At 42.7% G+C, this 11,844-nt stretch overlaps 1 protein-coding gene across 1 annotated transcript in view; it reads right to left on the minus strand.

Moving 5' to 3' along the window:
* DHX57 (DExH-box helicase 57) overlaps window positions 1–11,844 on the minus strand; it is a 66,240-nt gene that overhangs the window by 19,521 nt on the left and 34,875 nt on the right. The window contains 4 exon segments of the mRNA XM_018569891.1: window positions 139–312; window positions 400–496; window positions 1,206–1,322; window positions 8,840–9,057. Of these exon segments, the coding sequence (XP_018425393.1) occupies window positions 139–312; window positions 400–496; window positions 1,206–1,322; window positions 8,840–9,057 (606 nt within the window).

Genomic DNA, 11,844 nt, shown 5'->3' on the forward strand with positions numbered 1-11,844 from the left:
ATAATGGATATGCAGGTATAGAATAGTTTTTTTTTGGCTGAATCTGGATTTCGACTTGAAATTATTTATAATAAAACAACTGAATATAGAAATATATAGAAATATAAAAATTATATGCAATATCGTGCAATACATTACCTCTTCTCCCTCATTTTGCCTGAGTCAATCACATACACAATATCATCAATAGTGATGGAGGTCTCTGCAATATTGGTGGAAATAATTATCTTGGTAACCCCTAATGGTGGTTTTATAAATACAGCCTGTTGCTCTTCATTTGACAAAGATGAATGTAATGGGTAGATCACACATCTGCAGGAAAGAAACCAAATAGATGAAACAATGAACAATTGTTTATATATAGCACACCATGTCTATTCAGAATGCAGAGGAGCACACCGTTTGCTGCGTCGATTGCTAAACAAGGCATTTGATTGGAGTTGTTCGTACAATATTTTGATTTCTGCCAGGCCAGGCAAAAATACTAAAACAGCACCTAGAATATAAAAAAAAAATATGATAGGAGTATAAGTACATGGTAGTGCTAACAATAATTTTTGTTAAGTTAAAAAGAAAAAAGTACCTCTCCAATACATGCTTATTCCCCCACTGCAAAATACAGAAAGTGCCTGTTGAACTGCCAGAAACCCAGTGTGCTTTTGACATGATTTCCAGCCATCCTTGCTGGTCTACAGAACTCCTGTTCAACACTCTCCATATGCATACATAAATGTATTTCTTAGCAAAACAATTCTGCTTCATTGACTCCCAAGAGCCAGCTTACACACTGTGTGGAAGGGTTCTTGGGAACTTTAGTTCTGGAGGTTCAGACCAACACAAAATGAACTCCCAGCAGCATTAAAAAGCTGGCAATGATGTCACAGACTAATAAAAGTTTTTTCTTACAACAGGAGCAAGATAAAGAAAAAAAAAAAAGAATGCTGGGTCATGCTCTAGATTAAGATTGGTAATAATACCTGACCTTTCATTTTACTTTTACAATAATGTATAGCTGTAACCTCAGAATTTGTAAGGCGTTATGAATATAGCACATATATTTATTAGGCAACTGACAACAGCAATGCATGGCTCACAACACTATCTGTAGAATGGCAAACTGAATCCTAGTGGTTAAAAGGTTGGTATCCCCATGTGTAGGTGTGACTGGGAAGTCTCAGTTTAACTGCTGATTGAGATTTACCAACCTGGTGGGAATGAGTGATCTCCATTAACTATCCATTCCAACAAAGCTTCAATCAGTTCAAGATTAATTTTATCCAAATCCATGTTAGAAAGTGTTTTAATAACAGGTTTGCTTATACCTGTGATGAAAATGGAGATAAATGCATGGTTTGACAAACAGTTAAACATTGTTCACCTTTAATGAAGGCATCTAAAATTCCCAAACAGCTGAATTACATTACTGCGTAAATGTATAGCCTACTAAATTATTAAGCAAAATATTAAAGTGTAATTCCAGCCAAAACTGGGATAGGACTTCTGGTCATTTTTTTTGTTAATTATAGGTGAGAACAAGTTCAATTAAACGGAGTAAGGATCTGGAGAGAATAAAACTACATTTATTGATACAACAAAAGTAATTATAGTCTGGCCAAAAGGTATCACTAGTACAGGGGTGCCCATTAGGTCGATCGCAAAGCAAACACTGGTAGATGGCGATCGGCTGTGTCCTGTCCTCCCGTGGTGCTCGTGCGGCTGCTGGGCGAATATGTCAGATGGCGAAACGGGAAGGGGGCAGGACACCTCTCCCCGTGTGCAACGTCTGCCACATGAGCACCGCGGGAGGACAGGAAGCCGGCACACGAAAGGAGACCTGGGAAGCTGCTGCAGTGGAGGTAAGAAAAGACAGACAGGGGAGAGACAGCAGAGAAAGTGAGAGAAGAGAGACAGCAGAGAAAGTGAGAGAAGAGAGACAGCAGAGAGACAGCAGAGAGAGAGAGCGCGAGAGAAACAGGAGAGCGAGTAGGAAGAGGAGCGCGAGGAGAGAGAGAAGAGACAGCCAAGAGAGGGCTGGTTCACACCATAAAGTCTGCGTTCCAGAGTGTTCGGCCTCTAGAACGCACTGGAGCGCATGTCGGCCGGCATTCAGGGGCGGGAGGGGGCGTGGGGTTGTATTGAAGTCAACGGCACCGCAGCCACGCCGCCACCCACAGTGCAATTGCCCGCACCCAAAACGCAGGCACATTAGCGCCTGCGTTCAAGTCCAATGCAATCTGCAAAAATAGTGCTTGCATGCATTCCGGCCGATCGGATTGCAGGCGGGGGTTTGTGGCTGTGGTGCCATTGAATTCAATGCACTGCCACGCCCCCTCCCACCCCTGAATGCAGGCATTTTTTCGTTGGTAGATGTCATTGAGCTCGTCATTTGAAAAGTAGATCTGCAGACGAAAAATTGTGGGTGCCCCTGCACTAGTATATGGGATGCAATGAAAAGATCACGTACAAAACGACATTCATTTAAAAAGAGTTTTCACAATCTTTAGGCACCAGAAGCTACAGGGAAAAAAAGAAATAAATACATTTGGAAGAATCTTTGGGTAACTTTAATGAAGGCAATAAGTCACAATGCTCTGAGCACCAACTTGTCAAAATTCTGTGAATAGTAAAAATAACCTCCTCCTCCTTCACACATTATTTAAAAAACTAGCATCATCCAAAAGTATAGTCTAAGCATAATAGCATCTATACCAAAAACACCCAACTTCCTATGTTCTATCCGAGCCAATCCAAACATTTGCTTGTTAGTGGGCCGCCACCATCATAAAGTCGCAGCTTACGATGATGATTTACAGTTCTTTCTGACATCTCAGTCCCAAACCTTCTTGGCACATTTAAAGAATATGGTGACCTGTCTAATTTCCACAGAAATCAAAAATCTGAAGCTATAAACCTTACTACCCCCCACACTCTACACAGACTTACTTTTCCTTTTGTTGGAAAATGCGGATAATCTGTGAGCTCCGTCTACCCGAGCTAACCGGAACTCATAGCACATCGTAGGGGCGGCGGGAGAGCGGGATATCGGTTGTACTGACCTCATCTTAGCACCCGGAATCATGTCCCGCAAAAAGAGCAGAGACGGCCGAAGAAGCCGACTGCCTTCTTCACCTCCTCGGCCGCGAGACGGGCCAAAGATGGCGGCAGCCCGTCTCCCTCTCCAGTTACATCTCCACCTGCTCTCCCCTCCCGCGGCAGAGAGCTGCTCAGTGATGCCTCTCCTGAGTCTGGGGCTCCGCCAGCACAATCGTCCCACGACACTACAGACCCCTCTTCTCAGGCATCTACCCCTAATGGGAGTCCTGCTAAATCCAAGCCTTGCATTGATGATGACCGCAGCTCCGCAACAGAGGTGAGACAGCTTATTACGTCTCTAGATGATACTAGGGAACTGAATGGATCGATTAATGGCTTTCCTACCTCTAAATCAGCCGGTACTCGATTCAACCCTAAAAGGAAATGCTCATATCACTTCGCAGTGCCATACATATGGATATGGTCGCCCTGGTCCAAGACCTCCGCACAGATGTTTCGGCCATAGGGGGCATGGTGGACCATGTGGAGTGAAAAATGGGCGCATTTGCGAATACGATCAATGACCTGATCGACTCACAAGAACATACCAGAGATGAAGTGGGATGGCTCAAATCTAAAGTGGCAGACCTGGAGGACAGGTCAGGACAGGTCGCGCCAAAATAATGCAAATATCCCTTAAACGTTATAAGTGGTTGGTTATCATTCAATTAGTCAATGTGGCCTGGGCACGTATTCCCTCTTTTTGGAAACAATCGATATCTCCCACTATTAAGTTAATGAAAGTGGGTACATGGAGGATCTCAGCAGCTCTTGCTAAAGGTACCCTTTGGTCAGATTAGTCCTAACCTACAACAACAAACACAACAAAATATCGAGGATACTTGAAAAACACTGGCACTGCCTGACCAAGGACTCCAGAATTTCAAAGTTACTTTGTAAAAAACCCACCATCACCTACCGTCGCTGCCACTCTCTAAAAGACAGGCTCACAAACAGTGAATTTGTCAATAAGTGAGACTTGTTGCAAGTACCAGGGCACCTACCAGTGCCAGAGGTGCAAATTTTGTCGGTTTGTCCAAACGGGAACGGAAATAATCACCCCTCGAGGGAAACCATTTAGGGCTCGCCATTTTGCGAACTGTGAGACAAAGGGAGTGATTTATGTGATGTTGCAAATGTGATATGTTTTACGTCGGCAAAACAAAACGTATGCTTAAAACCGGATCTCGGATCATATAGCTGACATAGCAGCCTGAGATTTAAGATCACCTATAGTAAGAAACTTTGGACAAACCGACAAATGGCACTTCTTTGTACTGGATAGAGTTCATAAACATAGACGTGGGGGGGTTGGGACAAACATCTTCTACAAAGAGAATGCAGGTGGATACACCAGACAGAGTCCTATGAAGCACCCGGGCTAAATGACACTATTAACTTCAGTTGCTACTAGGGATGCACAGATAGATACTTTTCGAGTACCAGTGCAGATACCTGGCATTTTCATGAGAACTACCAGGGTTGCAGCGGTTGCAACTGGGACCTGGCTATGGCACTCCACCACTGTCCTGAAATCATTAGTCTGTATTGTTTTAGAAAAACTGTCACATGACAATAAACAAAAATGTATCAGTACTCGTACTTGTAATTTTTGAATTTGTCTCTAGTGTAGTCTTGGAGCTCAAAAGTATCGGTACATGTACTCGTACCGAGTACTGTACTTGGTATCTGTGCAACCCTAGTTGCTACCTCTGACCTGTCAAACATAATGCTTCTTCTTAAAATCATGTACTCACAATGCCAGGATCTAGACTCTAGTTATAGCTATGATTTAATTGATCGGACAATAGGCTAAATGTTGATTTAGATTTTCATACTTTCACATTACTTTATTTCTTGTATAGGCGTTCTTTTGTATATGTGTTTGTACTGAATATAATGTCTGTACTGACCTTGGGGCAATTTCTCTGGCTGGTGTGCCCGCCCCCCCTCTCTATAAATGTATTTTTTATACTCATAATTGTACTCTGTTCTTGTAGCAGGGTACCAATGATCTTTGTCAGAACAATGTGTTCTGCGTTTTTCATTAGTTCTTATTATTTTTTTGTGTTCTGGGGCGGTTTTGCCAGCCAGAGTGCTCCTTTAATGTTTCTTCTGTGTGTTCGTTACTGCACTTTGTCTTTTGAGCGGTGCACTAACGAACCTGGTCAGAACCAACACTGTTTTTTGACTTATATATTGCCGTATGTCCGATTTTTTAGGTCTAGATAGACATAACTATTGATGAAAGACCTGTACTGTCACAAATATTTGTTCAAAGAGCCAGTATTGAGCAGCGGCTCGAGGATCACATCAAGAAAAACCTGGATCTTATCAAGCTGTTATTAAAAGGAGCTATTTAAACCACCTGTACTTGATGAATGCCACACGCCCCTCTGAGGAAGCCCCATTTGCTGGGGGAAACGCGTTAGGGACAGCATGTTACCAGATTCCCTGGAGACCCAGGACTTACTGCTATTTTGCTTATTGCACCTGTCGGGTTAATGAGCCTATGCTATACTGATCGTATTGAGCGAGGCCCGCTTATACAGCACAGCAGCAGCACGGACTATCGGCTTTTAACCTGGATTGAGTGGAGCCGACTTGTGTACACCTTTTCAACAACAGTCAGGCTCCCGATCCGGTGCTTCACTGGACACATTGCCCCTGGAACTTTGTCCGTCCCTGCTTCACCGTGCGGCCGCACCTGCGGGGGAAACCCTCGGGCTATCGCCATATGCGAGGAAATATATGTAGCCTTTTGGGTGATGCTGTTCCGGACTAATAAGGAGAGAAGCCGTGCGATCTTCAAAATTATTAAAACCACTGGGGATTACAAATTATCGCAGGAATATCTTCCATTGAGATATCATCTTGACATCTATTACGGAATCTCAGATGGACTTTCATTTTGTGGCCACAGATGAAGTGAGTAATCCTGTTACATATTGATACAATTGTATCCACTGTTCCAATACAGTGTATTCACTCATACCAGTGACTGCCTGTCATCCTGCTGGCAGATTAACCCTGATTGCCCTGTCCTACACTTGGGCCATCCAAGGGAAGCCGTGTCTTTTTAAATGATTTTTACATGTCATGTATTAGGTGATTTATCTTTCTACCTTCTCAATGTTTAATTAAAATATTTTTGATATACTATTGGGTTACTTGCTCATTGGATAGCTCCATTTATGGGATTTTCTATGCTAGGGGGATTGTGCTGTTTATGTATGATCTCAGCAGCTCTTGCAAAAGGTACGTCAGATAAGTTTACCTCCACATGATTTTATTGGATTGATTTTTCTACCACACAGGAATATTGCAGGCTTATGGACTCCTAAAGACCTGTATCCCTTCCCCCTCATCCTCATCACCCTCCTCCCCCCTTTTTTTTGTTCTTTCCTTTCTCTTTTTCTTCTTCGCTCTTTCTTCCGTTACCGTTTTTCTTGCTTACCTTGCACTTTCTCAATATATATTTGGGCATATAGAAATTCATTTTGTATGGGCACCGCTATCTTACTGCATCCAAGATGGTGGCGCCCATAAATGCGTGTGACCTTACCCGACACCTGTGTCATGTGATGTCATACACCCCGCCCCCAAGATGGTGGCGCCCTTATGCAGAACAAGCCAGTGGGCAATATGGCCACCGCATATTTTGTTTTTTTAATGTGCGTTTTTGGATTAAGAAACCGCATAATAATTTGTTTCATCAAACGAAACGTTATTTTCTCATAATTTGGACAATACACTCTCTGGCCACTTTATTATTATTATTATGTACACCTTGCTAGTACTAGGTTGGACCCCTTTGGTCTTCAGAACTGCTTTAATTCATCGTGGCATTGATTCAACAAGGTGATGGAAACATTCCTTAGAGAGTTCCATACTGACATGATAGCATCACACAGTTGCTGCAGATTTGTCGGCTGCACATCCATGATGCGAAGCACCACCAGCCTGAACCGTTACATCAAATTCTGACCCGACCACCTGAATGTCGCAACGGAAAAATCGGAAAATCGAGACTCATCAGACCAGGCAACGTTTTTCAAATCTTCTATTTTACCATTTTGGTGAGCCCTTGTAAACTGTAGCCTCAGTTTCCTGCTCTTAGCTGACAGGAGTGGCACCTGGTGTGGTCTTTTGTGGCTGTAGCCCATCTGCTTCAAGGTTCAATGTGTTGTTTGTTTAGAGATGCTCTCCTGCATACCTCAGATCCAACTAGTGGTTATTTGAGTTATTGTTGCCTTTCCATCAGCTTAAACCAGTCTGGCCATTTTCCTCTGACCTCTGGCGTCAACAAGGTATTCTTGTCCAGAGCGCTGTCGCTCACAGGATATTTTCTCTTTTTCAGACTATTCTCTGTAAACCCTAGAGATGGTTGTGTATGGAAATCCCAGTAGATCAGCAGTTGCTGAAATACTCAAACCAGCCCACCTGGCACCAACAACCATTCAAAGTCACTTAAATCACCTTTCTTCCCCATTCTGATGCTCAGTTTGAACTTCAGCAGACCATCTTGACCATGCCTAAATGTATTGAGTTACTGCCATGCGATTGGCTGATTAGATATTTGTGTTAACAAGCAGTTGAAGAGGTGTACCTAATAAAGCGGCCAGTGAGTGTACGTTAATAAAGAATTTATAAAAAAAAAAACACCCAACTTAATCAGGGCAATAACATAACAACCCATTTAATGCTGGGATGTTCACACTTAAACAAAATATATATCCCCTCTTACCCACATGTGTTGGGTATTTAATACGTTTTAACAGATAAAACCTTGAGAGATTAGTTATGCACACCATGGAAATCTATGTGCATTTTGTAATCCACGAAGACAGTGGATCGTCCAGTCTGCAAACATTTGTCAATGATGTATGCAGGTTTTTAGTAACCAAATCACAATGCTTATTACTGTAAACTATAGATTTGTATTGTGATAATGCAGACCACTTTTGGCAAAATGAGTAGATCTTAAAATCCAGTTATATTGGAGGTTTTTCTTGTTGTTGGGGGGTCACATTAGGGAGATTTACCCTCACTTAACGACTCACTGACCACTTTCCCTAGTGACCAGTTTAGTCACTTGTTTAATCAACAAGGGCGCAGAGAACAATAATATAGCCAAGCTAACACTTTCCCTACATTCATGTGCCCGTATTGAAAATACTTAAGCTTCCCTTTCTGTGCTGGTGAACACGGTAATGGAAAACGTATTTGTTTTCAATTTCTTACCCGTTTAAAAAAAAAATTAACTGCAATGAGATACTTTTAAAATACTAGTTTCCAGACTGTCATGTTGATGCTTTTGGCTTCAGTTCTGTTCTGAGTCAATGACTTCGATCAAGATAAAGAATTTTGACCTCTGATTTTCATGTGCTGCATGTTCTGGGTCTGTGACTCAGGAGTATTGAAGTCAGATGTCAGCAGTCTACATATGTCTTAATAAATATTAAATGCATGTTTAGGAAGACCTAAAATAATGATACCATTTATTTAGTCATCTCTTTGCCCCCATACTTAGAAACATAAGGTCCATGTTCCAAAGCAGCACTATGGCATATTTGTGGCCATACTACGGCTTTAAAAAAAATATTTTGGCAAAATGTTTGAAACATAGGGGGGAAATAAATATTAAATGCTAGCATTATTACACTATATAAAGCAATTTGTATGTTCGTGGCCCATTAGTACTTCATGGAAATTGTAGAGACCCTATTGTATTTAATAATATTACCGCTGTAACGGGTGGATAGCTCCTTGAAGCTCAGTTGTTGGTCTGGCACATTCTCCTTTACAACTAAGGACTCCTGTAGCCTTAGTAAATTATTGACTTGATAATCCAATTCTCCCATAAGCGATTCATAGCTCATCCCTTTCTTCTGGTTAGAATTTTCCTTTGTAGATGAATGCCTAGAGGACCGATGGTATGGGCTTGAATCTTCCAGAACATATCTGAAAAAAGTTTGGTTGAAATATAATAATGCTTAAATATACAGTACATGAATGGGTTCGGTTATCCAGACAGGCTGACATGCATGTTGGTTATGGTTACTTTTTTATGGTGCAACACATACTTGCTTTTTTGTTTAATTTGATTAAAAATTACCCTCAAATTATGATAATTTTGATTAAAATGTTTGTTAAAAAAAAAAAAAATTAGAAACTAAGGGCATACAAACCAAATGTTACAGCACTTCAGAATGTCAAATTAAATTATCAAAATATATCCAAATTTTTTTTTAATATATCTATATCTATAGCTATATATCTAATAAAAAATGTTAAGTACATCATTTACATTATTTTTTTTTTGTGGCATCCAATGAGGGACGCAAGATTTCAGACACCGGCCAGTATGACCCCTTCTATCCCCAGCATGCCAAACTTGTGTGACAAAGCAGTACTAAGAGCAAAATCACAGAGAGCTGGACTCATGTCCTTCCAAGAAAAACATTTTATGCAAAGTACAAAAATCTTATTTTTGGTCTCATTCATTAAGCGACACGGCAATGCAGAAACTGTCGGGATGTCAAAGCAGTCCAACTGAGGGATGGGCAACAGTAACAAAACACTACCAAACCCCTAAAAAACAGAACTGGGGAGTGCCTGCAGCTTAAAGAGCTGCCTGAAAGGACCTTACACCCAAAGCTTGCTTCAGAAGAGGCCTGAACATCCACCAGGTAGAGCATGAAAACAGAAGACCAGGTGACAGCCTTACACATCTGGGAAACAGTTGCCTGATGCCTAAAAGCCCCAAAACCTTAACAAATCTAGTAGAGTGCCCCTTAACAGGAAAGTGTGGAACCCAGTCCTTGAGACCATAAGATGGATGACTGTCTAAGCCACTGAGAAATGATGGAACGAGAAGCACGTTCCTCATTACCGGGACCATCAGAAATGTGAAAGTTACAAAGTCAGTCTTACGAATGGACACAGTGCCTGCAAGGTAAACCTGCAAAACTCAAACTACATCTATAGACAATAGAGGGAAATCTCATTCTGATGGACTGGAGCTGAACAAAAAAGGGATGAAAGAACAATATCCTGGACGATTTAAAAGGTAGGAAGGAAGTCCTAGGCATGGTCCTAGCACCATGCGCTGACAAGGTGCCCAGAACTCCTCCACAGGCTGAAAGGCTGGCGTATGTTGTAATCTGATCTTTGTGCCTAGGATAAAATGAGAACCAGATATTTCAAGCAACTTGGCTCCAGCGCTGATTTCTCAAGGTTCAGAACCCAGCTAAATTTTTGCAAGGTGGCAAAATTGCCTGGTCTGGGCTATGTTGCCTGCTAGAACCTGTGCTGACTTTTCCCTAAACAGGACGCAGTTTAGCTATTTCACGATGGGGTTGCCATGGGCTAATGCTAGCACAGGAGCCAACATCTTGGTGAATGCTCAAGCTACAGAAGATGGGCTTAAAGGCAGGGACACGAACTTGATAGTGCTGGTGACCCACAGCAAAGTGAAGGAATTTCATATGCACTAGAAAATTCAGTATATGCAGGTACATATCCTTGATGCACACTAAGCTCAGAAAGTCTCCTTGATTAAGAGAGGCTATGACAGAACTGGTGGATTCCATACAGAGTTTCTGAACTTGAATAAGGACATTGAAGACATTGGGATCCAAGAACTGCTAAATGCCTTGTTTGGGTTTGAGACTAGGGCAATGAAACCATGTTCCAGAAGATGCACTAGGGCTGCATGGAGATCTGTTAATCTGTGCCACAAGCAGGTTGGAGCAAATGAACTGAGGAAGGGGCAGGAGATAAAATTATAGTTTCAGCCCATGGAAATCACTTCCTGCATCTAGGTATTGCTGAAGAAGATTGATCTTACGGTTTGGGGTGGGGGGAATTGGAAGTCCAAAATTAGACAGAGGGCCAGGTTTGGGCTTGGCTTTGGAGATTGAGGACTGGGAGTTACAAAATGAACTCTTTTTGGCCGCCAAGGAGGAGGTAGCCTTCCCAGACTGAGCCCTAGGCTTCTTCTCCCTAGGCTTCATATGGGTACTTTTGCCCCCTGGTAAAATGATTGATGAGGGTGTCCAGGGAGGCACTGAACCAGCATAGTCCCTCTTAGGGGTTGCGGAGCAAACACTTTTTACATGCCGATTCCACACCCCAACACTTCAAAAGGAGAACTATGAGGTGAGTGATTTTCACTCATCCTCATAGTTCTAGCCAACCTGTGACAATGAAACTGTCAAAGGTCGGCTCAGTAGATGGGGAAGTGAGCGAACACATACTGGCGTTCGCTCACTTCTCGATCCTGTCACGGCAGAGAGCCGTGACGGGGGAGGGACTGGATTCCCCCCTCCCCGATACTCCAGCACTGACTGGCGGAACGGACGGGGGAGGGTGCGGGTACAGCCCCTAGATAGGCCTCTGGATAGCTGGGCGGATCCAGACATAATTGTCGGGATCCGTTTCAGCTGCGGCGTCTTAGTACACCGCAAGCTGTAGCTCGCGGTATACTGAGCTTAGGGTGATGGGACCCCATAGTTCTCCTTTAACGAAGAATCCGTCTCATATTCACTGTAGAACAAAGCTGCATGCATGGAACTCCAAACCTTCGATAACCAACTGCCACATTGAGCAGATCCCTTAAGATGACTGCAGCATGATTAGCTAGGGTTTGTCAGACTAATGTCACAACCACTGGCGGAACTACCAGGGTCGCAGCGGTCGCAATTGCGACCGGGCCCTGGCGTTCCGCCACTTGGGGGGGGCCAGCAA

Source organism: Nanorana parkeri, unplaced genomic scaffold (assembly GCF_000935625.1).
Source record: "Nanorana parkeri isolate BGI_ZX_2015 unplaced genomic scaffold, ASM93562v1 scaffold1417, whole genome shotgun sequence".
NCBI lineage: Eukaryota > Metazoa > Chordata > Amphibia > Anura > Dicroglossidae > Nanorana > Nanorana parkeri.